At 36.3% G+C, this 23,983-nt stretch overlaps 1 protein-coding gene across 2 annotated transcripts in view; it reads right to left on the bottom strand.

Annotated features, from left to right (window-relative positions):
• Nucleotides 1-21,542: 21,542 nt before the first annotated feature.
• METTL15 (methyltransferase like 15) overlaps nt 21,543-23,983 on the bottom strand; it is a 250,315-nt gene continuing 247,874 nt past the window's right edge. For both annotated transcript variants that reach the window (XM_049890760.1, XM_049890761.1), the window contains one exon: nt 21,543-22,295. In XM_049890760.1, the coding sequence (XP_049746717.1) occupies nt 21,853-22,295 (443 nt within the window). In that variant the 3' untranslated portion in view covers nt 21,543-21,852. The remainder of the gene's footprint in view (nt 22,296-23,983) is intronic.

The following is a 23,983-nucleotide window of genomic DNA, read 5'->3' as shown; positions in this document are numbered from 1 at the left end:
GCTTCATAGAATGAGTTGGGTAGTATTCCGTCATTTTCTATGCTTTGAAATGCCTTCAGTAGTAGTGGTGTTAAGTCTTCTCTGAAACTTTGGTAGAACTCTGCAGTGAAGCCGTCCGGGCCAGGGCTTTTTTTTGTTGGGAGTTTTTTGATTACCGTTTCAACCTCTTTTTTTTGTTATGGGTCTATTTAGTTGTTCTACTTCTGAATGTGTTAGTTTAGGTAGGTAGTGTTTTTCCAGGAATTCATCCATTTCTTATAGGTTTTCAAATTTGTTAGAGTACAATTTTTCGTAATAATCTGAAATGATTCTTTTAATTTCATTTGGCTCTGTTGTGATGTGGTCCTTCTCGTTTCTTATTTGGGTTATTTGTTTCCTTTCCTGTATTTCTTTAGTCAGTCTAGCCAATGGTTTATCAATTTTGTTAATTTTTTCAAAGAACCAGCTTTTGGCTTTGTTAATTCTTTCAATTGTTTTTCTGTTCTCTAATTCATTTAGTTCAGCTCTAATTTTTATTATTTGTTTTCTTCTGGTGCCTGATGGATTCTTTTGTTGCTCACTTTCTATTTGTTCAAGTTGTCGGGACAGTTCTCTGCTTTTGGCTCTTTCTTCTTTTTGTATGTGTGCATTTATCGATATAAATTGGCCTCTGAGAACTGCTTTTCCTGTGTCCCAGAGTTTTTGATAGGAAATATTTTCATTCTCGTTGCATTCTATGAATTTCCTTATTCCCTCCTTGATGTCTTCTATAACCCAGTCTTTTTTCAGGAGGGTATTGTTCAGTTTCCAAGTATTTGATTTCTTTTCCCTAGTTTTTCTGTTATTGATTTCTAGTTTTATTGCCTTGTGGTCTGAGAAGATGCTTTGTAATATTTCGATGTTTTGGACTCTGCAAAGGTTTGTTTTATGACCTAATATGTGGTCTATTCTAGAGAATGTTCCATGTGCGCTAGAAAAAAAAGTATACTTTGCAGCAGTTGGGTGGAGAGTTCTGTATAAGTCAATGAGGTCAAGTTGGTTGATTGTGGTAAGTAGGTCTTCCGTGTCTCTATTGAGCTTTCTTACTGGATGTCCTGTCCTTCTTCGAAAGTGGTGTGTTGAAGTCTCCTACTATAATTGTGGAGGTGTCTATCTCACTTTTCAATTCTGTTAAAATTTGATTTATGTATCTTGCAGCCCTGTCATTGGGTGCATAAATATTTAATATGGTTATGTCTTTCTGATCAATTCTCCCTTTTATCATTATATAGTGTCCTTCTTTATCCTTTGTGGTGGATTTAAGTCTAAAGTCTATTTTGTCAGAAATTAATATTGCTACTCCTCTTCTTTTTTGCTTATGGTTTGCTTGATATATTTTTTTCCATCCTTTGAGTTTTAGTTTGTTTGTGTCTCTAAGTCTAAGGTGTGTCTCTTGTAGGCAGCACATAGATGGATCGTGTTTCTTTATCCAGTCCGAGACTCTCTGTCTTTTTACTGGTGCATTTAGTCCTTTTACATTCAGCGTAATTATAATAAATAAATTTTTAGTGCTGTCATTTTGATGCCTTTTTATGTGTGTTGTTGACAATTTCATTTTTCCACATACTTTTTTGTGCTGAGACGTTTCTCTTAGTAAATTGTGAGATCCTCATTTTCATAGTGTTTGACTTTATGTTAGTTGAGTCGTTGTTTTTCTTGGCTTTTATCTTGAGTTATGGAGTTGTTATACCTTTTTGTGGTTACCTTATTATTTACCCCTATTTTTCTAAGTAAAAACCTAACTTGTATTGTTCTATATCGCCTTGTATCACTCTCAATATGGCAGTTCAATGCCTCCTGTATTTAGTCCCTGTTTTTGATTATTGTGATCTTTTACCTACTGACTTCCATGATTCCCTGTTATGTGTATTTTTTTTTAATTGATCTTAATTTGTTTTTGTGATTTCTCTATTTGAGTTGATATCAGGACGTTCTGTTTTGTGACCTTGTGTTGTGCTGGTATCTGATATTATTGGTTTTCTGACCAAACAATATCCTTTAGTATTTCTTGTAGCTTTGGTTTGGTTTTTGCAAATTCTCTAAACTTGTGTTTATCAGTAAATATCTTAATTTTGCCTTCATATTTCAGAGAGAGTTTTGCTGGATATATGATCCTTGGCTGGCAGTTTTTCTCCTTCAGTGCTCTGTATATGTCGTCCCATTGCCTTCTTGCCTGCATGGTTTCTGCTGAGTAGTCTGAACTTATTCTTATTGATTCTCCCTTGAAGGAAACCTTTCTTTTCTCCCTGGCCGCTTTTAAAATTTTCTGTTTATCTTTGGTTTTGGTGAGTTTGATGATAATATGTCTTGGTGTTTTTCTTTTTGGATCAATCTTAAATGGGGTTCGATGAACATCTTGGATAGATATCCTTTCGTCTTTCATGATGTCAGGCATGTTTTGTGTCAGGAGTTCTTCAACTATTTTCTCTGTGTTTTCTGTCCCCCCTCCCTGTTCTGGGACTCCAGTCACACACAAGTTATCCTTCTTGATAGAGTCCCACATGATTCTTAGGGTTGCTTCATTTTTTTTAATTCTTTTATCTGATTTTTTTTTCAGCTATGTTGGTGTTGATTCCCTGGTCCTCCAGATGTCCCAGTCTACATTCTAATTGCTCGAGTCTACTCCTCTGACTTCCTATTGTGTTGTCTAATTCTGTAATTTTATTGTTAATCTTTTGGATTTCTACATGCTGTCTCTCTATGGATTCTTGCAACTTATTAATTTTTCCACTATGTTCTTGAATAATCTTTTTGAGTTCTTCAACAGTTTTATCAGTGTGTTCCTTGGCTTTTTCTGCAGTTTGCCTTATTTCGTTTGTGATATCTTGAAGCATTCTGTAAATTAGGTTTTTTTTTTTTTATCTGATAATTCCAGGATTGTATCTTCATTTGGGAAAGATTTTGATTCTTTTGTTTGGGGGGTTGGAGAAGCTGTCATGGTCTGCTTCTTTATGTGGTTTGATATGGACTGCTGTCTCCGAGCCATCACTGGGAAACTAGTTTTCCCAGAAAATCCGCTAAAAAAAATGCAGTCAGATCCCTATCAGAGTTCTCCCTCTGGCTCAGACAATTCGGATGTTAATGAAGCTGCCGGGGGAGGGTGGGGGAGGGATCAGAGAGATAGGAGAGTAGAACCTCAGAATATAGCCAGAGTTGCTTGTCTTGCTTGGAATGACTATTATATCTGAGATTCCTGCAGGGCGCGTGGCCTACGTGCGCTGGCTGTGTGTAGATTGCTCCCAGGGGGTCTGGCCCACTGAAGTCACGGTCAGATCCTCTGCTGCCAGCCCCACACCCAACGTTAAGGTTCCCCTGCTGGGACGGTGCACTCTCAGCTCTAAAATCAGTCGCTGCCTCCTGGGGACTTCTCCTCCCGCCAGCCGCGTCACCGTGCCGCCCCTGCGAACCCGCTGGGCCCCCTCCCGGGGTTAGTTCAGGTGAGTGGAGCAGCTCCCCGTGCTTGTGCCGTGACCACGTGTCCCGGCTGGGACGCTGCTCTCCCCACTCCAAGACCAGTCGCTGCCTCCCAGTGACTTCTCCCACTGGCTGCGTCGCCACGCCGCCGGTGCGAACCAGCTGGGCCCCCTCCCGGGGTTATTTCAGGGGGGTGGAGCAGCTCTCCGTGCTTATGCCGTGCCTGCGCCCAGTCAAAATCCCGGCGGGACGGTTCCCCAGCTGCGACGCTGCTATCCCCACTCCAAGACCAGTCACTGCCTCCCGGGGACTTCTCCCACCGGCTGCATCGCCACGCCACCCGCGTGAACTGGCTGGGTCCTCTCCCGGGGTGAGTTTGGGGGGTAGGGCTGGGCCCCTTGTTTGCTCCGTTTGCTCCCCTGGGCTCTGCCCTAAATCAGGCACCGAAGGTTACCTGACTGGTACGCTGGCTCCAGGCTCTGAAAACAATCGCTGCTTCCCCGTATTTGTTCGGTCTCCGTCTCTAAATCTGTGTTTGTTGTTCAGGGTTCGTAGATTGTTATGTATGTGATCGATTCACTTGTTCTTCCGAGTCTTTGTTGCAAGAGGGATCCGAGGTAGCGTCTACCTAGTCCGCTATCTTGGCCCCGCCTCCTATTTACTTAATTTCTTAATTACCTCATTTTTTTTCCTTTAAAGTATTTACAAAGGAAAGAAAGCAAAAACAATTCTGATAGAAATAAAAATAGTAGTTGCCTATGAGGAGGTGGAGATTGACTGAAAGGGGTACGAGGGGACCTTCTAAGGAGAAGTCAATGTTCTATATCTCAATGTAATATATATATTTGTTAAAAGTAACTGAATTATATATACACTTAAGAACCAAGCATTTAAAAGCATATAAATTTACCTTAATTAAAAATGCATTTAAAGGAAAGAAATAGATCAGGTAACAAACATATTCACAATTAAAGCAAAAGAGTGGTATTAAATTTTAGGTAGGTGTTATTTCGCAGAGAAGGCTGTAAGCCTGAGACTTGGTCTTTTTAAAACAGATTAAGAAGTTTTATTATTATTTTTTTAAGTGTTAAAGATATACTAGTAACTCTACTTCTTCCTCTTGCCTTCCCTTTCTAAAAAAAAAATATATATATATTTATTAGCATCCTTCCTTCATTATTTAATAATAAATCTAATAGCCAAGAGTCAGCCTGAAAAGGTAGAATGCCCAGAACGGGGAAGCAGGCCTGTGCAGGAAGGCAAGTCTGTGCTAGGGCAGGGCCATGTGCAAAGAAGATGGTGGCCCAGCAGTTTCAGGAGATTAGCTACATTCAGGGAAATCGAGCAATTAAGTAAATACATTGAGGATAATGCAAGCCAGGTTACTGGAGAAGGGAATTAAAAATACAGAAAAAAAAAATAAACTAGAATAAATGTAGCTGGTGTTGGACTGGAATTAGAAGTATCAGTGTGAGATCACTGTTATCGTTATAGATAGATAGGTATAGAAATAAATATAGATATAAATGTGTGTGTGTGTGGTTCTTAGCTGTCTGCTAATAGGCTTGGGAGTAGTGATGTCCTAGTAGTAATGAACATACCTAGTGCTCATATCTTGTTTTCAAATACTAAAATGAACCAAGGTTCCTTGAAGAAATGACTAAATCCAGGTCTGGGGCTGTAAAAGAATATAATAAGCCTGGAACATCTTATGATACCAGAAAGTAAGGGAATACGGGAAGAATGATGAGAACTCATCCAAAGGCTACAGAAGTAAGCTTGACGGGCTCCGACTATCCAAATAAGGTACAACTGGAGCATTAAAACAAATAATGATATAGTAACAAATTATTAACCAAGGAATAAGCTGTTATCTCATTGATATAAATAAATGGGGAGAAGAGAAACTCTTTCTTACATTGGTAGAAAGACATCAGTTAAACAGAGAAAGAATGATGGTTTTAGAAAATCACCATTAGGCAATAATCACTGTAATAATTAATCCAGGCAAGACATCTCAATAGACAGTAAAATTAATGGCTAGGTGAAAGTGAGGTAAAGAATGAGATTTTATATAGTTTCAAAGTACCTCCCTCCAAAACATCTGTTAATTACAAAGAGAACAAGAAGAGAAACTTGATGGGCATCGTCACAATCAAGTGATCAAAAATAACCACCACCAGTAGTGGGACAAATAGTCACCATATAGAATCTGATAGGTTGTAACGAAAAGAATACAAGTGTGATAGTCTGACCAAAAAATGCATAGCCTATGTCTAATCATAAGGAAACAGATGACAACCCCAAATTCAAGAATATTTTACAAAACAACTGGCCGATCATCTTTAACAATGCCAATATCATTAGAAGCAATGTCAGGGAAAGCTTACTAAAGGAGTGACTCAAATGGAGTCTTGTAGAATAAAGAAGTTGGTATGTGAACTAGAGTGGGCACCATTTTAGGCATGGGGACAGCATTTGCAAAGGGGGAGAATCCTAGGTACTGCAGCCAGGGAGATAAGTTGGAGCCCAATTATGAAGGACCTTTTTCCTCTGCCTTCATTTATACAATGTTATGAGCACACAAAAGATGAGTGATTAACTCTGGAGGAGTTGGAAAAGGCATTCACGTTGATGTGTTAGTCCAAGTACTCTGAGAAGGAGGTGTCAAGACAGGATTAATGTGTGAGGAGTTTATAAAGGGAAATGCCTGCATGAAAGGAAATTGGGAGGGAGCCAGGGAAGGTTGGGAGAGCCACCAGATTGTAATGTAAGTCTGACCCCCAGTGAAGGAGAGAGGTCAAGAAGGTAGGGGAAGAAGAATCCTAGACTGCTGTGCAGTTCCCATACAAAGCCCTTCATGAGTTCTTGAGCTAAAGCCTTCCAATAAAGGAGTCCTGTATCCCTCAACCTCACTCAATCATAGTGGGAAGCAGCACATGGGAGTCATGGCCTCGATGCAAACACAGAGATGGAGTTCAAACTGTAGCAGTGGGGTTCTTGGTCAGTATGCTCTCCTAGTAGGACAGCAAGGTGTACCCTCATGACCACCACATTTAAGTCTGGGATTGTGGAAAGGATTTCATCAGCAGAAGAGGCGAAGGAAATTCCGGGGAGATATGTGAAGGAGCTTAAACTCAAGCATTTCGTACTTCGCTTTTGTTCTTTATTGAACAGCAATTTCCTTTTAGTTACAAAGGAGTCATAAACATTTTTGAGCTAAGCTGTGACCACATTTGTCAATGAACAGTTAGTAAAAGTGGACACCTAATCCTATACAGCCTACCAACTTGCTCTGGATTCTTAATGTGATTAAGTCTTCTGTTTTTAGTCTTAGGTTCAGCTATGGGGCTAACTCAAGTATCACATAACTACCTTTTGCTTGGAATTATTTTGATTCAGCCTAGTAACATAAGTTGTTTTATGTGGAACAGAAACTGATTAGTGATTCTATATATCATTAATATAAAAAGAGAAATGAATTAATTTTATTTTTATTTGGTAGAAAAATACATTGTTTTACAAATATACTGGGTTCATGTTGTAGGGAAAAGTTGATAGTGAAGAATACGAAAAGGGATCCTCAGTTGTGGAAAGGCTGGAAACAGGTGAATCACTCACCCTGTAGAGGTCCTATTGAGTTTGAAAAGACTGTGAATCTGTAACACAATTTCAAATTATTTTAGACTATTCTTAATAGCAAATTTCTTAAATCCTATTAAAGAAAGGAAATGGTCTTTTGGAACTCATTTTATCAGGTTTGGAGTCCCCTCGTTTTCTCCCCTCAAAAGTTCTCCAAATTACATAAGAAACAACCATAAAATATGACTCATTGCATTCTTTTCAGTGAGTAATGCAATTAACACTGTATTATTGTAGCCACTGTTTTTTAAAAATCCTTATTAACATTTATTAACTGCAAGAGCTGAGACTTTTTTTTTAAATCTGAAAAAATGATTCAAGATGCCCAGTATATATTTTAAAAAGCTTAACAATGTGCCCTTTCCTTAAAGGATGCTGTGTCTGCTCCAAAGTGATGCCATTTTAAAACACAATACTTAATTGCATAAAGAATGGTGCCTGAAAGAATTTTTGGGGAATTTTTTTTTTTTTTCATTCAATGGCAAGAAAACTGTCATTCCAAAAATGAAATGCATACAGAAAGTAGCTTAATTAAAGAGTCATATTAAAGGTGTATCTATTAAATAGCTGTTGCATATGAGCTATAGTTTTGACATTGGTCTTCAGGACTATTCAGTTAAATGTTCTGTAATATCTGAATAGGACAACAATATTTGTGTGAGGTGATGGGGGTAGGGAGGGAAGAATTTCCCTGTGGTTGTTGTTTTTAAATAATTATTTAAATGTTAGTCCTGGCTTCATTTATGTCATGGTCACTTGTTCTGGTCAGGAATATATTAACTGACTGAAAATATACACTCAGCTTTTGATTCTGATCTGAAGGGCAACCCTGGTCTGGTCAGCCTGCAACGATTTTTAGAGAGGTTGTTATACAAGTTTTTTTGATTTTGGATGTGAGTACAAAGATCTCTTTTGATGATTTTATTTTTAAGTCTCTTTTGTAGCCTCAACAAATCCACTGACCCTCCAGAAAAGAGGAATAGAAAGATGCAGCTTCTTTGTGAGTCAGGGTTGCTGTATTGCATGATTCTGGGGCGCAAGGCTCACATCTTCCATGTGCGATGAGGTGCAATAGTATACTTTTTCTTCAAGCTAGCATTGTAATTCTCAGAATTAGGATATAGCTTTCTTGAATTAGAAGAGATAAGAAACCGTTTACTCATTTATTGTCAGTTATTGTGGGATATGTGAGTAAAAAAAAAAATAGTGAAATACTGATCACTGCTGTAACAGAGCAGATACACAGAAAGATTGGCGTTTAGAACTGTGTTGTTCAATACAATAGCAACTAGACACATGTGGCTACTGAGATCTTGAAATGTAGTTAGTCCAAACTGAGATGTGCTGTTAGTGCGAAATACACAACAGATTTCAAAGACTTAGTATAAAATAAAGGATGTAAAATATCCCAATATTTTCATATTGATTATATCTTGGATATATTGATTTAAAATTAATTTCATCAGTTTTTTTTTGTTTTGTTTTCTCAATGTTGCCTCTCAAAAATTTAAAATTAAGATGTGCCTCAAACTTGTGGCTTTATATTTCTGCTAGACAACATTCAACCACCCGTCTGCCAGTTTGTTGTACTCTGGTGGCTTGGATGTTGCTATGGTGCTGGAAACTATGTCACCAGTATTTCAAATACCAGCAGGGTCACCCATGGTAGAAAGGTTTCAGGTGAGCTTCTAGACTAAGATAGACAAGGAAGAAAGGTATGAGGACCTACTTCCAAAAACTAGTCAATGAAAAACCTACGAATCACAACAGAATATAGTCTGACTCACTTTCTTTGGCGATGTCATCAGGAAGGATCAAACAGGAGAGGGATATCCTGTTTTGTCAAATAGAGGGCCAAGGAAGGTGTGGGAGACCCTCAGTGAGATGAATTGGCACAGTGGCTGCAATGATGGACTCAAACATGGGCAATCATGAAGATGATGCAGAATTGGGTAATGTGTTTTTCTGTTATACATAAGGTCTCCATGAGTAAGATTTGACTTGATGGCAGCTAACAACAGCAACAATAGACAGTGTTTTTCTAGAATACTTGATCTATATAGGTCCTTAGAAGTCATTTAATCCCTACTAATTTCTCTTGTGTCTAACATAAAACTGTTTATGGGGCCCAGATTAGATTCCTTATGACACTGACCAGGTTGACCGATGCCAAGACTGGGATCATCTAAGACAGTGTATGGAGCTTGAAGCGTCTAAGAATGAAGGACAAGTTGAGGTTAAAAGATAGAAAGGCTCAGCCTTTATCCTTTGGTGCACCACAGGTTCACATTAGGGAAATGTGAGTGGAATTGAGAGCTGTCTCTCTAGTACCAAAAAACGAAACCAAGCCCAGTGCCGTTGAGTTGATTCCGACTCATAGTGACCCTATAAGATAGAGTAGAACTGCCCCCCTTAGAGTTTCCAAAGAGTGCCTGGTGGGTTCAAACTGCCCACCCTTTGGTTAGCAGCCCTAGCACTTAACCACTATGCCACCAGGGTTTCCTCTCTAGTACAGGAGTTATTAAACTGGAGCCCATGATAAATGGGGGGTGGGGGGGGAGTTCAAGAGCCCTTTGCTATTGTATGCAAAATATTTTGTATATGTGCCTTTTTCTTTAGGGAGTCTGTAATTTTAATCAGATTTCAAAGAGGATCATGGCTCCAAAAATATTAAGGATCCTAATCTAGGATCAAATGGCTCCTACAGACAGGTTGTTATTTCACAATAACTGCTAGGTGGTCATCCATGACTATGAATATTTGTGTTCTTAATAAGATGAACACATGCATACACATGACATTGAAATCTAAACGGAGTTTGTGGAGTGTTTTGAGAAAATTATGTCACAGGAGTCAAAGTACCTGAAGACCAGAGAACAAAAATAACTCAATGAATAAGTGTAGACATGAAGGCTACCAATGGAATTATAAGGCAAGGCCACTTATCATTGTATCTCAGGAGTATTTTCGTGATTCATTTTGAGAGGAATTTAGCTTTAGAGATAAAAATTATCAATCCAGTTCTGCCTGGAAGAAAAAAATTCATTTGTGTTCCCATAAAACCCTACCTGTTGCTTCTGAGTCAATTTCAACTCACAGCGACACAATAGGACAGAGTAGAACTACCCCATAGGGTTTCCAAGGAGTGACTGGTGGATTCAAACTGCTGACATTTTGGTTAGCAGCTGAGCTCTTAATCACTGTGCCACCAGGGCTCTGGTTATGCTGCCATAGCACTTTGTAACTGCTTTTACAGAATTTACCCTCTTCTAGTTTTTAAAAATTTACACATCTCTGTCCCACTTTATACTGTAATGTGAGCTCTTCAAGGAGAAGGGACATACTTTGTTTTTTTTTTTTTTAACTCTGTTAACTCCCAAACCAAAACCAAATCCATTGCCATCAGGTCAATTCAGACTCATAGCGGCCCTATAGGACAGAGTAGAACTGCCCCATAGGGTTTCCAGGGCTGTAAATCTTTTACAGAAGCAGACTGCCACATCTTTCTTCCATGGAGCAGCTGGTGGATTCAAATTGCTAACCTTTTGGTTAGCAGCCGAGCACTTAACTACTGTGCAGTGCCACCAGGGCTCCTTTTATCTCCAGTTCTTAGCAAATAGACAATAAATGTTGAGTGAACAAAATAATGAATTAATAATTGTTGCCTGATCTCTACACATCTCAAAATAAAAGATACCCTATGTAACAAATACAGCTTTATAGATTAAAATTTAATGGAGGGTTAAATAAAAGGCTAGAGCGCTCTAGTTTTAGCCAAATCGACCACATTTAACATTCGACGCTGTTCAATGTTCACAAATTGAACTAACCTGCAGAAAGACTACACATAGACTGCAGCTGCGATATACTTCTCCCAGGCCTGAACAGCACGATGCATTCACCACAGTTCGTTTGCTACTGAGGGAAACAAACTTTTAAGTCGGAGAAATACAAGCAGTTTTAGATCTGGGAGTCATCAAGAAATGCTTGATGCTTTAAAGAACTGACTGAAAGTTAAACAGGTTAACGTGACATTTCAAAGGGATTTTGAAATTCAATAGCTTTCTCTAGAAGCTGATGTTTATTCTCTGGTTGTAAGGCAAATGTTGAATTTCTTCAAAGGAACAAGGGTAGATTCTAGAATAACTAGATAGGTCCAACATTTCACATTCACTACAGGTTTTGTTTCTTTTTTCCTTCTCCCTGAAGCCTCCCCTCCCCCATGGAAAATAGATATGTACATAAAAGGAAATGGGAAAATTATCTGGTTGGCTCTTAAATACGGTTTGCTTCATGATTAAAGGGGTTACTATGTGAAGACAATAATTCTATAGATTCAGAAGAAGTTAAGTATGGTACCATTCAAAAGTGAAAAGCAGAATCATAAAGAATATATGTAAATCTGGAAGAGGACATATTCTCTTTTTCTTACCAAACAAATCAGCACTGAATAGGAATGTAAGATATTTGCCATCCTTGAAGTCAAAGTTCTCTGAATTGGGTAGTCTCTTTCAGGTGTATGTTATCAAATATGGTTAGGAAGACTAAGGACGAAGATATGTCACATCAACGTAGGTTAAGTTTGAGTAACATATTTTTTTATACTCTCCATTCAACCCTCCTCCCAACCCCTGGTAACCATTAATAAACTTTTGTCCCTATGAATCCACTTATTCTAGATATTTCATAGACGTGAGATAATACAATATTTGCACTTTTATGTCTGTTTCATTTCACTTAGCATAATGTTTTCAAGGTTCATCCATGTGGTGGCATGTATCAGAACTTCATTTCTCTTTATAGCTGAACAATACAGGTAGTCCCTGAATTATGACAGGGTTCCCTTCTGACGACTCCATCGTGAGTTGGTTCTGCCATAAGTCCAATAGCTCTTTTTTTTTTTAAGTTATCAGTATGGGTTTTTTTTATCTTTATAAATCCAATCTTTATTTGTCTGAGGGTTGGCATGAGAATGTTAACATCAGCAAATTATGCACTTTGTACTATATGTACTATTACAACACTGTACATAGTACGTATTACTATATTACTAATGATAAGATGTACAAAAAAAGGATGGTCGTAAGTACGATTTGTTGTAACTTGAATACATTGTAAGTTGGTGACTATCTGTACTCATTTGTATGTATATACCATGTTTTATTTATCTATTCATCTGTTTCCATCTTTTAGCTATTGTGAATAATGCTGCAATGAACACTGGTGTATACGTGTCTATTAGAGTTGCTTTCAATTCTTGTGGATATCTACCTGGGAGTGAAATTTCTGGGTCATGTGGTAATTCAATACGAAAGTGGCTGCATCATTTTACATTCTCACCAGCAATGTACTAGGGTTCTAATTTCTCTACATCCTTGACGATACTTGTTACTTTTCTGATAATTGCCACCCTAGTACATGTGAAATGGTATCTCATTGTTTGTGTTTTTTCTTTTAATTTCATTTCTCTAATGACTACTGACATTGAGGATCTTCTTTTGTGCTTGTTTGCCATTTGTATATCTTCGGAGAAATGCCTATTCAAGTTCTTTGCCAATTTTTTAATTGGGTTGTTTGTCTTTTGGTTGTTGAGTTATAGTTCTTTATGTATTCTGAATGTTAAACCTTTATCTGATAGACGGTTACCAAATATTTTCTCCCATTCTGTAGGACTATAATATTTCCATTCAGTTTTCTCTTAACTTTCTTAAGTCCTTTGATGCACAAGTTTTCAATTTTGATGAAGTCCATATGATCTATTTTGGTTTTTGTTGCTTTTGTGCTTTTAGTGTCACATCTAAGAATCCATTGTGAAAAACTTGGCCCCAACATTTTACTACTGTATTTCTTCTAAGCGTTTAATGGTTTCAGTTAATATTTTGGGTCATTGATCCATTTTGAGTTAATATTTGTATATGATGTGAGGTGTGATTGGAATCACTTCTTAAACTGCACGTTTCAAGTATCGACAGTACTTATTCCTTGCTATAGAAATGAGGAAATTAGTGTACTTATAATTCCCTATCTCCTGTCCCCTTAACCTCATAATTTGAGAAGATCTGTTTTTACATTTTCAAGACTTATGTTTGTATTCTGTTCTGTAACCATAATTTCCATGAATGTTTATTCTTAGTTCTATATTTACATGAATTCCAAGGTTATCACAGTACCTTTTACCAAACTGCTCTGTTTGTTTTGCTTTTGTTTTTCATATGTTGCTTTGCTGGATTCACCATCAAGCAGCACCACCCCCGCCCCGCCCCCATTAGAATGGCTCATGTGAGCTATATTCCTTGAGAATGCCTGTTGCTTTTAAACTCAAGGGACACCATTTTTAAAGATTTCTTTTACTTCAGTTTCTAGTTGGTTTTAGTATCTTCTTGCTAGAAAGTTTTAGGGCTTCTGGAAACCTATAGCTTGATTTCTTTCATCAGTTTTGGAAAGTTCTCACCCATTCTTTCCCCAAATATGGCTTATGCCCGAATTTTTCTCTTCTCTCCTTCTGGGATTCCAAGTACATATGAAACTATCTATTATGCTCTTTCTCTCTTTTTATTTTGTAATTTCCATCTTTTTGTCTCACCATGCTTCATTTTGGATATTTCCTCTGACATTCCAGCTCATTATTTATTGTTAGCTTTTTATGTCTAATCTGCTCTTAAATTCATTCAATGAGTTAAGTTTGGGTGCTATATTTTTCACTTCCAACATTTATTATTTTCAGCTTCCAGTTCTTGTTATTTCCTTGACCATATTCACAACATGTGTCTGAATCCCCCAAGGATCTTTTTTATTATCTGTATTTCTCTTCCTTTTTTAAAAATCATGTCTTTTCTCTTTATGATTGATCATTTCTGATTCAGTGCTGGATCCTAAATATGAAAAATTATAGAAATAATTTTAAAGATACGACTCCCTCCCCCAAAAAAGGATTACAATTGCTTTTGACAGGCAGTTAGGGATTCTACCAATCCAGGGTCAAGTTAATCCAATTTCAAGAAGAAAGATGATTTCAAACTGAGCCTCAGTTCTTCAAGGTCCAGTCTACTTCAAGCTCTCCTGTATTTTCAAAAAGACTAGTTCCTCTGTTTCTCCGCCTCTCAGCTGTCTCTTCTGGAATTGACAATTTCCTACTCCAAACATTGGGCTAACCTCTTTGGGTTTCTTTCTTCTCTGGGATATATTTCATTGACTTATTAGCTCTCTGATGCTTTCATACAAACTGCTTGAAAAAATGTTTTGTCCAGGTTTTCTAATTGTTTTTAGTGGGATGGTTGATACAAATTATCTTGCCTGCCATTGCCAAGGCTGAAGTCCTGGTTAGTACATGTCATTGTTAGGTGCCATCAAGTCAGTTCTGACTCTTAGTGACTCTATGTAAAAAAAAAAAAAGAGTAAAACACTGCCCAGTCCTGCACCATCCTCAAAATCATTGCTATGTTTGAGCCCATTTTGCAGCCACTGTGTCAATCCCTTTCCTTGAGGGTCTTCCTCTTTAGTGCTGATTCTCCACTTTACCAAGCGTGATGTCCTTCTCCAGGAACTGGTACCTTCTGATAACATGTTCAAAGCATGTAAGATGAGTCTTGCCATCCTTACTTCTAAGAAGCATTCTGGCTGTACTTCTTCAAAGACAGGTTTGCTTGTTCTTCTGGCAGTCTGTGGTATATTCAATATTCTTTGCCAATACCAAAATTCAAAGGCGTCAATTCTTCTTTGGTCTTCCTTATCCATTGTCCAGCTTTTGCATGCAAATGAGGTGACTGAAAATCCTCATGGCTTGGGTCAGGTGCACCTTAGTCCTCAAAGTGACATATTTGCTTTTTTAACACTTTAAAAAGATCTTTTGCAGTAGATTTGCCCAATGCAATATGTCATTTCTAAGTAAAGTATGTCAGTACATACTTTACTTCATTTGATGTCAATTTTAACTCCTTGATCCTTCCTGGTCTAATACCTACATGATAATAAATAAACACACACACACACTAATTTCATCCAGGAATTCTCCAGTCTCTGTTTCTTTGTATCTCCGGTCTTGGAAGGTCATGGAGTGATTTCACAGCACTGCCCTCACTAAATGCACATACCTGGGACAGCCCATATTTTGTGAACAATTCACATGAATCATGTGTTGGTCTGATGGGGTAGAGAAAAAGGAACCAGTGAAGGAATCAGAGCATTAGAGGGGTAAACTACAGAAAGGGGTGATTTTGTTGAATGCAATGAAGAAAAGATTTTTTAATGGAAGGGCAGATCAACATTATCAAATGCTGCAGAGAGATAAACTAAGTCAAGATGGAGATTAGGCTATTGGGTCTGACAATGAAGAGGTCCCTATTGACCCTTAAAAAACAGTTTCTATAGAGTACTACACTAGAATTGGATGGATGAAAGGCAGGTGAGTAGTTGCAAATGTAGACTTTAAGAAATCAGGTTATGAGAGAAAACAGGAAGATGGGTGGTATTTTGGAAAGGAAAACAGAATCAAGGGGTAGTCACTATCATTTCGTTTTAGAATGAGCACTTTTGAACATGTTTGTAGACCGAGGGAAAGATGCCAGAGGAGAAGGGGTTAAAGACAGAAGGGGGTAAGCAAAATTGATGGAACTAAGTCCTGGAAAATATAGGCAGAAAGCATACAAGGATAAGCTTTCCACTGAGACACAGGAGAACAAAGTAGAGATAACAGAAGAGACTAACAAATGCTGAAATGAAAGCGAGAGAGCGGGAATTAGAGGAATCCAGTTCTGATAATCTCTACTTTTGTGGTGTTGTAAAAGGGAAAATCACCAGCTCATTCTAAGTGTGAACAGTCGACCTACCTTTCACGAGTTGTTTTCCCTTTCTTTTACTGGTACTTTGTATTCTCAGCACCTTTAGAGTACAGGGTGGGAAACTTTACTCTCGCAGCAATCGCCCACCTATGGCCTCACAAATAATTTTTTCCTTTTTTCCCTCAAAATGTATTTTGGAGACTCTTACTATAAGGACTACTTAGGTTGGCCATTTACTGATATAGAGATATAGGAGGACAAATACTTTATCCAACCTAAACAAATATCAAATAACCTCAGCAACTGGTTTTTTTCCCACCAATCTTATTTCTCATAAATGGAAACTTCACAAGAGCAATTACTGTTTTTTATACCCTGTCACAGTTTAGCAAACACTGAGGGTATTAAATTATAATAAATAGGAATAAAATCCCCAAATAATAAAACCAACTATAACCCAATCAATTTTCACTAGTGATGTAGAGTATGCTATTTTAAACTACCAGCAATAAAGCATACACATGATGTCCTTAACCACAGTGTTGAGAAATGTGAATTGTATTTTTATAAATCTCTTCCAGCAAAATCATACAACTATGCATTTTTTGAGTATTTACCATGTGACCAGAACTGTGCTAAATGCTTTACATGTGTTATCTCATTTTATCCATACGACTTTCAGTTAATTCACAAATATTTATTAAGTATCTTCTATTTGATTTTCTTTTTTATTTGATTTACAGCAGGCAGATGATACAGGTAGCAATATTATCCCCATTTTGAAGTGAAATAAATGAGGATTCAAGAGATTAAGTAGTCTTCCTAAATTCATATTTTTAGCTCACATATGCACAGCTGAAATTCAAACTCACGTTTTTTCTGATACCAAAGCCAATGGTATTATTTACAATGCTACACAGCCTCCTTCTCAATTTAGAATCTGTACAAGTTAGATGATAATACTTTTCCTCGTGAAAGTATGAGGAATCATACCATTTGATTGTTTAACAATATAAATCCTCATCTTTTGCAAAACAGACAAGCATTATAGGCCAAAGTATAAAAAAAAAAAAGTATAAGGATGGGTTTAAATAGGCAAGAAGCAATTACTCAAGAATCAGAAATGGAGTGTGCTCTCTTGTTTGATTCTAGCTTTGTATTCTAGTTTCTGGGCAGTGATATATTTAATAAGGTGACTGCTGATGGTAGAAAATCTGTTTAGCATTTAAGGTAACCACCACTCATCTATCAGTTTGTGGTACTATTGTGACTTGTGTGTTGTTACGATGCTGGTAGCTAAGCCATCCGTATTTCAAATACCAGCAAGGTCACCGATAGTGGACAGGTTACAGCAAAGCTTCCAGACTCAGACTAGAAGGAAAGGCCTGACAATCCACTTCTGAAAATAAGTCAATAAATACCCTTTGGATCACAACAGAATATAGTCCGATACAGAGCTAGAAGATAAGCCTCCTAGGTTGGAAGGCACTCAAACACAGAAGTCACATTGGATTCGAGCATGCCAATGGTCGGGAAAACGGCGCAGTACTAGGCAATGTTTAGTTCTGCTGTACATGGGGTGGCCTTGAGTCAGAGCCAACTTGACAGCAACTGGCAACCATATTTAAAGTAAAGGATTGCCTAAGGAGATGTAACATTACCAAAGACGCAACCTCCCACTTTGCCCATCAGAGCATTAAATTTGATTTCTTTAGTTAGTTATCTAATAATTCTGGGAGACTATGTGAGAGAAGAGTGACACAGCCAAGAAATTTGTGAAGAATTTTAAGGTACATGCAAATGATTAGGCAATAAGAACTATTACCACTGTATTTTACATAATCAATTCTATTGAAATATCTTTTAATGTTTCTGAAAATTTATGCTAACTACACTGTTAAAAATAATTTAAACTTTTTCTTAGCATACCTACAGATCATCCTGTGTGTTATCAAACACTAGCTGGAAATAGTAGCTATAAACAAATGAAATGTCAGAAGGTAATATAAAAATAGTTTGCTTATTAGACAACCTAGCCTCTTTAAAATATGATGGTAATTTTTACAAACCACGCTTCACTCAGCATCAAACATATGGCATTGTGGTTCTGAGAAAAATATATCTCTGATCAGGATTTCTCTCATTAAATTTATACTTATTAAATACCTCACAGAATTCGTTTATATATTAATGCTTATTCCTTTCCATTATAGAGTGTTGCTTATACAAAAAACACCTGTTAGATTACTATAGCAATTTATAAAAAATAAGAAAATAGCTGCATTAAAATAAATATTGCAGAACTTCCAACAAGTAGCAGTTCTTAGTTAATATTTATCTATTTACAACAATCTTAACAGGTACAGTTTAGTTCACATGATAGTACATGCCAGTATGGCCTAACATTTCTTTTTCTAAAGTTGAAACATAAATTAACATCACCTCAGTTGGTATAAGAAATTCACATTTCAGCATGAACACAGAAAGGGAAGGGAAAAAATTATAAATAGAAGGAGAGAAGAAAGAAGAAAGAAATGGTAAGCCTTTAATATGTGCCTGTTGAATGAATATATACATATATAATTTTTTACTCAAATGAAAGTGATGATACAAATTTTGTTTTAGTTGCATGTATTTAATTTTCCATTAAGAACTGTCTCATACTTTTTGTATCAGGCATTTCAAATGAAATTAAAATTATTTTTTAAATCTGCAGCAGAGTCATCATTATCTTTGCTTCCTACTTAAAAACAAAAATTAAAAAGAATTAAAAAACTCTGAAGATACACAATACTCTGTAAAGACTAAAGAAAATATGTTTTTGAAATACTGACAGATAATATTAAGAGATATTAGATAATTCAAAAACTAATAAACTTATGCACTAAGTTAAAAAAACTAATGAATTTATGCAGAAATCATGTATCATATATTACATGAAAAGAGCAGATGTATAGATATATTATCAAAAAACCCTAGAAACTCCAAAGAGAAGATTTCTTGGTCACTAGTGGACAATTTTAAAAACAATATGAATGTATAAAATAGGAGTATCAGCTAAAAATTACGTTATTAAATTTCATCGTTTCTTAGGAAGCGATGAGCTGAAAATTGTTAAGATGCTGTGTTAAAACGATTTGTAGAGCAAGGCAGTCATAGGGAGATGCAGAAACATAAACCAATTGCTTGTTTTATATTCTTTATGCTTTGTCTCAGAAAAGCAACACATATCCATTGTAACAATTGGTTTTTATTTTCTATGTATATTTTTTGAATCGCTCTAAATGTTTCTCCAGAGTTAACCATTTAAAACTCATTCCTTGTTTTATTATGCATCCTACAGCAAGACTAAGAAGTAGGCAAGAATTATTGTGATAAGCAGCTTAATTACAGAAAAGTTACTATTTTTTTAGGCCAAAACATTTTAAAATAACTATCTTGTCTTTTGAAGGAGGATTTTTCTCCTGCATATTATTCAAGATTTTTTTTTTCTCTGTTTCCACTTAACATTGAAGAAGAAATTTCCATCTTATACAGAATACAAAAATGATGAACTAAACAAATAATTGTTGAATATATTATGGTGTGAGGCTTTTATTTTCTAATCATATACTTAGATGGGAACCTACCTTTGGAGATCTCTCAGTCACATTCACAAATATGTCTTTCATGGAAAAAGAAACTTACACAGTTCTTCAGTAGAATGTAGGGGACTGACCTGGGCATTCTCATTTCCATTTTGAGCACACTGTCCCCAGAAATTTTTTCTAATTCTGATTTCACAATAGGATTGTTCAGATTCGAATAAAGCCTATAAAGTAAAAGTGGTAAACAAGCTTGGGAACTAAAATTAAATACTACAATGGGAGATAAATAACAAGTTTGAGGTAAATTTAAGTATTTAACTCTTACCTATTTTGCCCGTATATTGTTGTTAGTTGCCTCCAAGTCGCCTCTGACTTATGGCGACCTTACATATAACAGAATAAAATGTTGCCCAATCCTGTGTCATCTTCATGATTGTTGGTATGTTTGAGTTCATTGTTGTGGCTATTGTGTCAATCCATCTCATTGAGGGTCTTCTCTTCATTTTCATTGGTCCTTGTGATGGTTAAGGTCATGTGTCAGCTTGACTAGGCCATGATTCTCAGTGCTTTGGCAGTTATGATGTAGTTTGGCAGTCATATAATGATGCAATCACCTCCATGATGAGATCTGATATAATGTGATCACTTGCAAGATGGGATCTGCTGTGAGTAGCCAATTAGTTGAAAGGGTTTTTTTGGGGGGTGTAGCCTGCATCCAGTATAGGTGGGCTTTCTGGCAAGGCTCCTTGGCTTTTTGGTTACTCTGGGTCCTGCATCTGGGTCCTGTTCATTTGACTTTGGTTCTCGGGACTTGAGCTAGAAGCTTAACTGCCAATCTTGGGATTTGTCAGCCTCTGAGGTCTGATCTTGGGTTCACCAGCCCCTGCAGCTATGAGTCGGGACAAGCCTCCAACCTGACCCATGGATTTGGGACTTGATCATTCTTTTAGCAGTCCGTGGTATAGCTACCGGACTGCCAAAATAATTTCACCCACATAGTTATACTAAATTTCATTCACTTGGATTCAGAATTTATAATCATAATAAAAAAAGATGAGTTTGTTGTATTTGAAGAAATAGCTTACTGAGAAAGTTAATAGTGTAAGTACAATTTTAAGAACAACAACCTAAGAGAATAAACATTTGTGTGTACCCTTAATCATCAAGCTCCCTCTACCCCATGCATCCTTTGCTAATTAACTCCTACTCTCCTTCAGGTTGTAAATCAGGCACAACTTTGTCAGACCTGGGTTCCTTCGCCAGACCAAATTCTTTTAGATGCTCTTATGGTACCATGTACTGCTTTTTAGCACATAACGCTGTATCAATTTTATATTTATTTTTGTGATTACTTAACTCTATTTGACAATAAACTCCATAAGGACAGGTGCTGTGGGCCATTAGTATTTAACTTACCTTTTTTTTTTTGTTTCTCTAGTGTCTAGTTTAGTAGTTGCTGCATAAATTAGGAATACGTACTTACATATAAAGAGTTGATATGTGAATTGTGAATTAATATCATTATTTGTTAAAATATCCTCTACCAAGTGAACCTCTCCTGAATAAACTTTTACCCTTATTATAGCTACTAATGTAAATAAAAACATTAAGAGTGCACTGCTTTTACTATATTGGATAAATCAGATAGTACTTTTACTTCAAATAGACTTGGCTGAGTTATTCTGAATAAAAATAGCTCAGTTAAAAATGCAGGATTCAAATGATAGGTTTTATTATTCATCAAAGGCATTTTGGGCTATTATAATAAACACAATTGACTTTAAATATAAGTTTTGTGAAACAATTATCTGTGAAGGCTGTTAAAGTAATTCTACATTTTTCCCTCGCAAAAAACAAACAAAAACACCATAGTACACATTATACTGAAAAATGTCTTTAAAATAATGAGTATTATACTCTTGACAATGATATTTATCTCACATTGTATAATGCCTATAATTAATTACTCCCAATTAAATTAAAATTCATCCCATAATTATTATTAGGTGAGCCATAGAAAGTCTGTTGAAAATTTGAATAACTAAGTAAAGAATCTAGGAAATGCAAATATGATTATACTATCACTGTTTTTTGACAGCTTGAGTTTACATATTTAGGTAACAAAAACACACCATAGTTTCTATTTATTTTTAAATTTCCTAGTCAGAGAAACAACTGTATTTCACTGGTAAAATGTAATAAGATAAACACTTTTTTGCAGTTTTGAAATGATGCTGAGTTGAACTTTCATTGTCATGTTACTATTTCCTTTTGAAGAAAAAAATAACGCTAAATACTGTCAATTTCCAGATTTTGCCACACCTTTGTATGGTAAGCTTTTCAGTGAGATCACATACGAAGATGAAAGAAATTGTCAGAAAAATTTGAAGGGTCAGACTATGATAACTTTTTTCTCATAATTTGATAGCTGCTCTGAGTTTTGCTGAGCGCCCTCTGGGGTTGTCCTGTACATCCTGATCTTCTGGAGTAAGCACCTTCTTGTGTATCAATTCCCACATTAAAGGGGCCCTTATAGAGACACCTTCCTTGTTTTCTTGATCTGAACCCAGCTGTGATGATTTTAACACCTTTTGTCTAACACTTAGGTTAAACCTTTCTGTCATGTTTATCCCAAGTAAGAATCGTTTGACTATGCGATCTTCTAGTGAATGGAAAGAGAGAGCAACAAGGCGACCACCAGGTCTCAAAAACTTCTGAGCTGTCTTCAGTCCTGTGTAGAGTTCATTGAGCTCATTGTTCACAAATATGCGAAAAGCTTGGAAAGTCTTCGTAGCGACATGAGTAGATCGCTGAAGCAAGTCTTTTCGTGCATACATAGCAGAAGCAGGAAATGCACCTAGGAAGAGATTTGGAAAAAACAGGAGGAGAGCAATAACATTAATATTTTCCACTGCAAATCTACTAGTTTGTGTTGTGCATGTGTTTAAAAAGTTAAGTTTTCATAGAAAATTGTGGCATTTCATTTCATTCATTTTACCTCCTATATTTCAAAGCATTCTACCAAGGTTTAAAACTGTCAGAAATATCTTTCATAATTCACAAGGGTAACTGGAGTTGAACAAAGAGAAAAAAGAGAACTATTTGAAGAAATAATAACCAAAAACTTCCCAACTTTGGTGAAAAACATTAACTTACAGATGAAGAAGCTCAGTGAATCCCAAATAGAACAAACAAAGAAAACTACACAGCACAGAAAAACAGTATATTGCATAAGAAAATAAAGATATGAGCACAAAGGAGGCTATAAGACACTGGAATGACATATTCAAAGTTTTGAGAAAAAAAATTTTGTCTTCTAAGAAGGCAGTGAAAATACCCTTCAAAAATAAAGGTTCAAAGACTTTTTCAAATAAATAAAAACTAAGAGAATTCTTTGCTTACAGGTATGGGTCTGCATTCATGAAATGCTAAAGAAAATTCATCAGACTGAAATTAAATGGCACCATATGAAAACTTGGACCTAGAAAAAAAAACAGATCACCTACAAGGCAGGTAGTAAACATAAATGACAATATAAACCAAATGAGTTGCTGTTGGGTGGATTCAGACTCATGGTTACCCCATGTGTTGCAAAGTAGATATGTGCACCATAGGGTTTTGAAGGAGCAGATAGCCAGGCCTTTCTTCTGAGTTGCCCCGGATGGGTTTGAATTGCCAACCTTTCAGTTAGTAGTTGAGTGCTTAGCCATTTTAAATATATATTTAAGTATAGGTCTTCTATATAAATATATTTACATTATATTACATAATATATATTTTATATATAGTTTTTAACATAGCACTGAATTAGCTACACTTGGCTCTGTTTAAATTCATGAAATAAGAGAAAGCAGAGAGCTTAATAAATACTTGCATGATATTGTTATTGAATATATTTTTTAAATTAATGAAAATGGGGAATGTTAAAATAACAATCTCTGAAATCATCATAGAAATTCTAATACAAAAACAGCACTGGTTCATTTGACATGACAAAGCATGGCAGGCATTTCTGTTTATCAGCTAAAATGGCACCTTTGCCATGGCAGCAGGATAGACATAGTTTATACTCAGTCAGCTAGCTGTGAAATTAGGAGATTCCTAATTTTTTCAATGTTAGGAAATAGAGTTTTATTTCAAAATATGCACATAAAATGAGACTTTATGAATATTTTTTACCACATAGTTTCAAATAACATAATTCATATTTACATTAAATATATTCACCTATGTATGAATCTGCAGATGACATATTAACACTACTGCAATTGGATAGGCTTTTCCTTATAAAGTCTACTTAGGCCTTCTCAATGTCCTAAAGTCATGGAGAAAGAACATAAGAGCTTTCATTTATATTTAGGAGTGGCTGATTCTAAAGATAATAATAATAAAAAAAGATAATAGGATAACTTTAATCCACAAATAAGTTTCATGAAGTTTTTCTTCTGGGGCTTCTCTTACTATTGTTTTGGAATTCTGACCTGGATTACGTCTAATGGGTTTTTTTGGGGGAAAAAAAAAATTCTACACATGGCCCTGTCAACC

Source organism: Elephas maximus, chromosome 7 (assembly GCF_024166365.1).
Source record: "Elephas maximus indicus isolate mEleMax1 chromosome 7, mEleMax1 primary haplotype, whole genome shotgun sequence".
In the NCBI taxonomy this organism is placed as follows: Eukaryota; Metazoa; Chordata; class Mammalia; order Proboscidea; family Elephantidae; genus Elephas; species Elephas maximus.
Note: the sequence above shows the minus strand (reverse complement) of the source record. Positions and strands in the feature narration are given on the sequence as shown.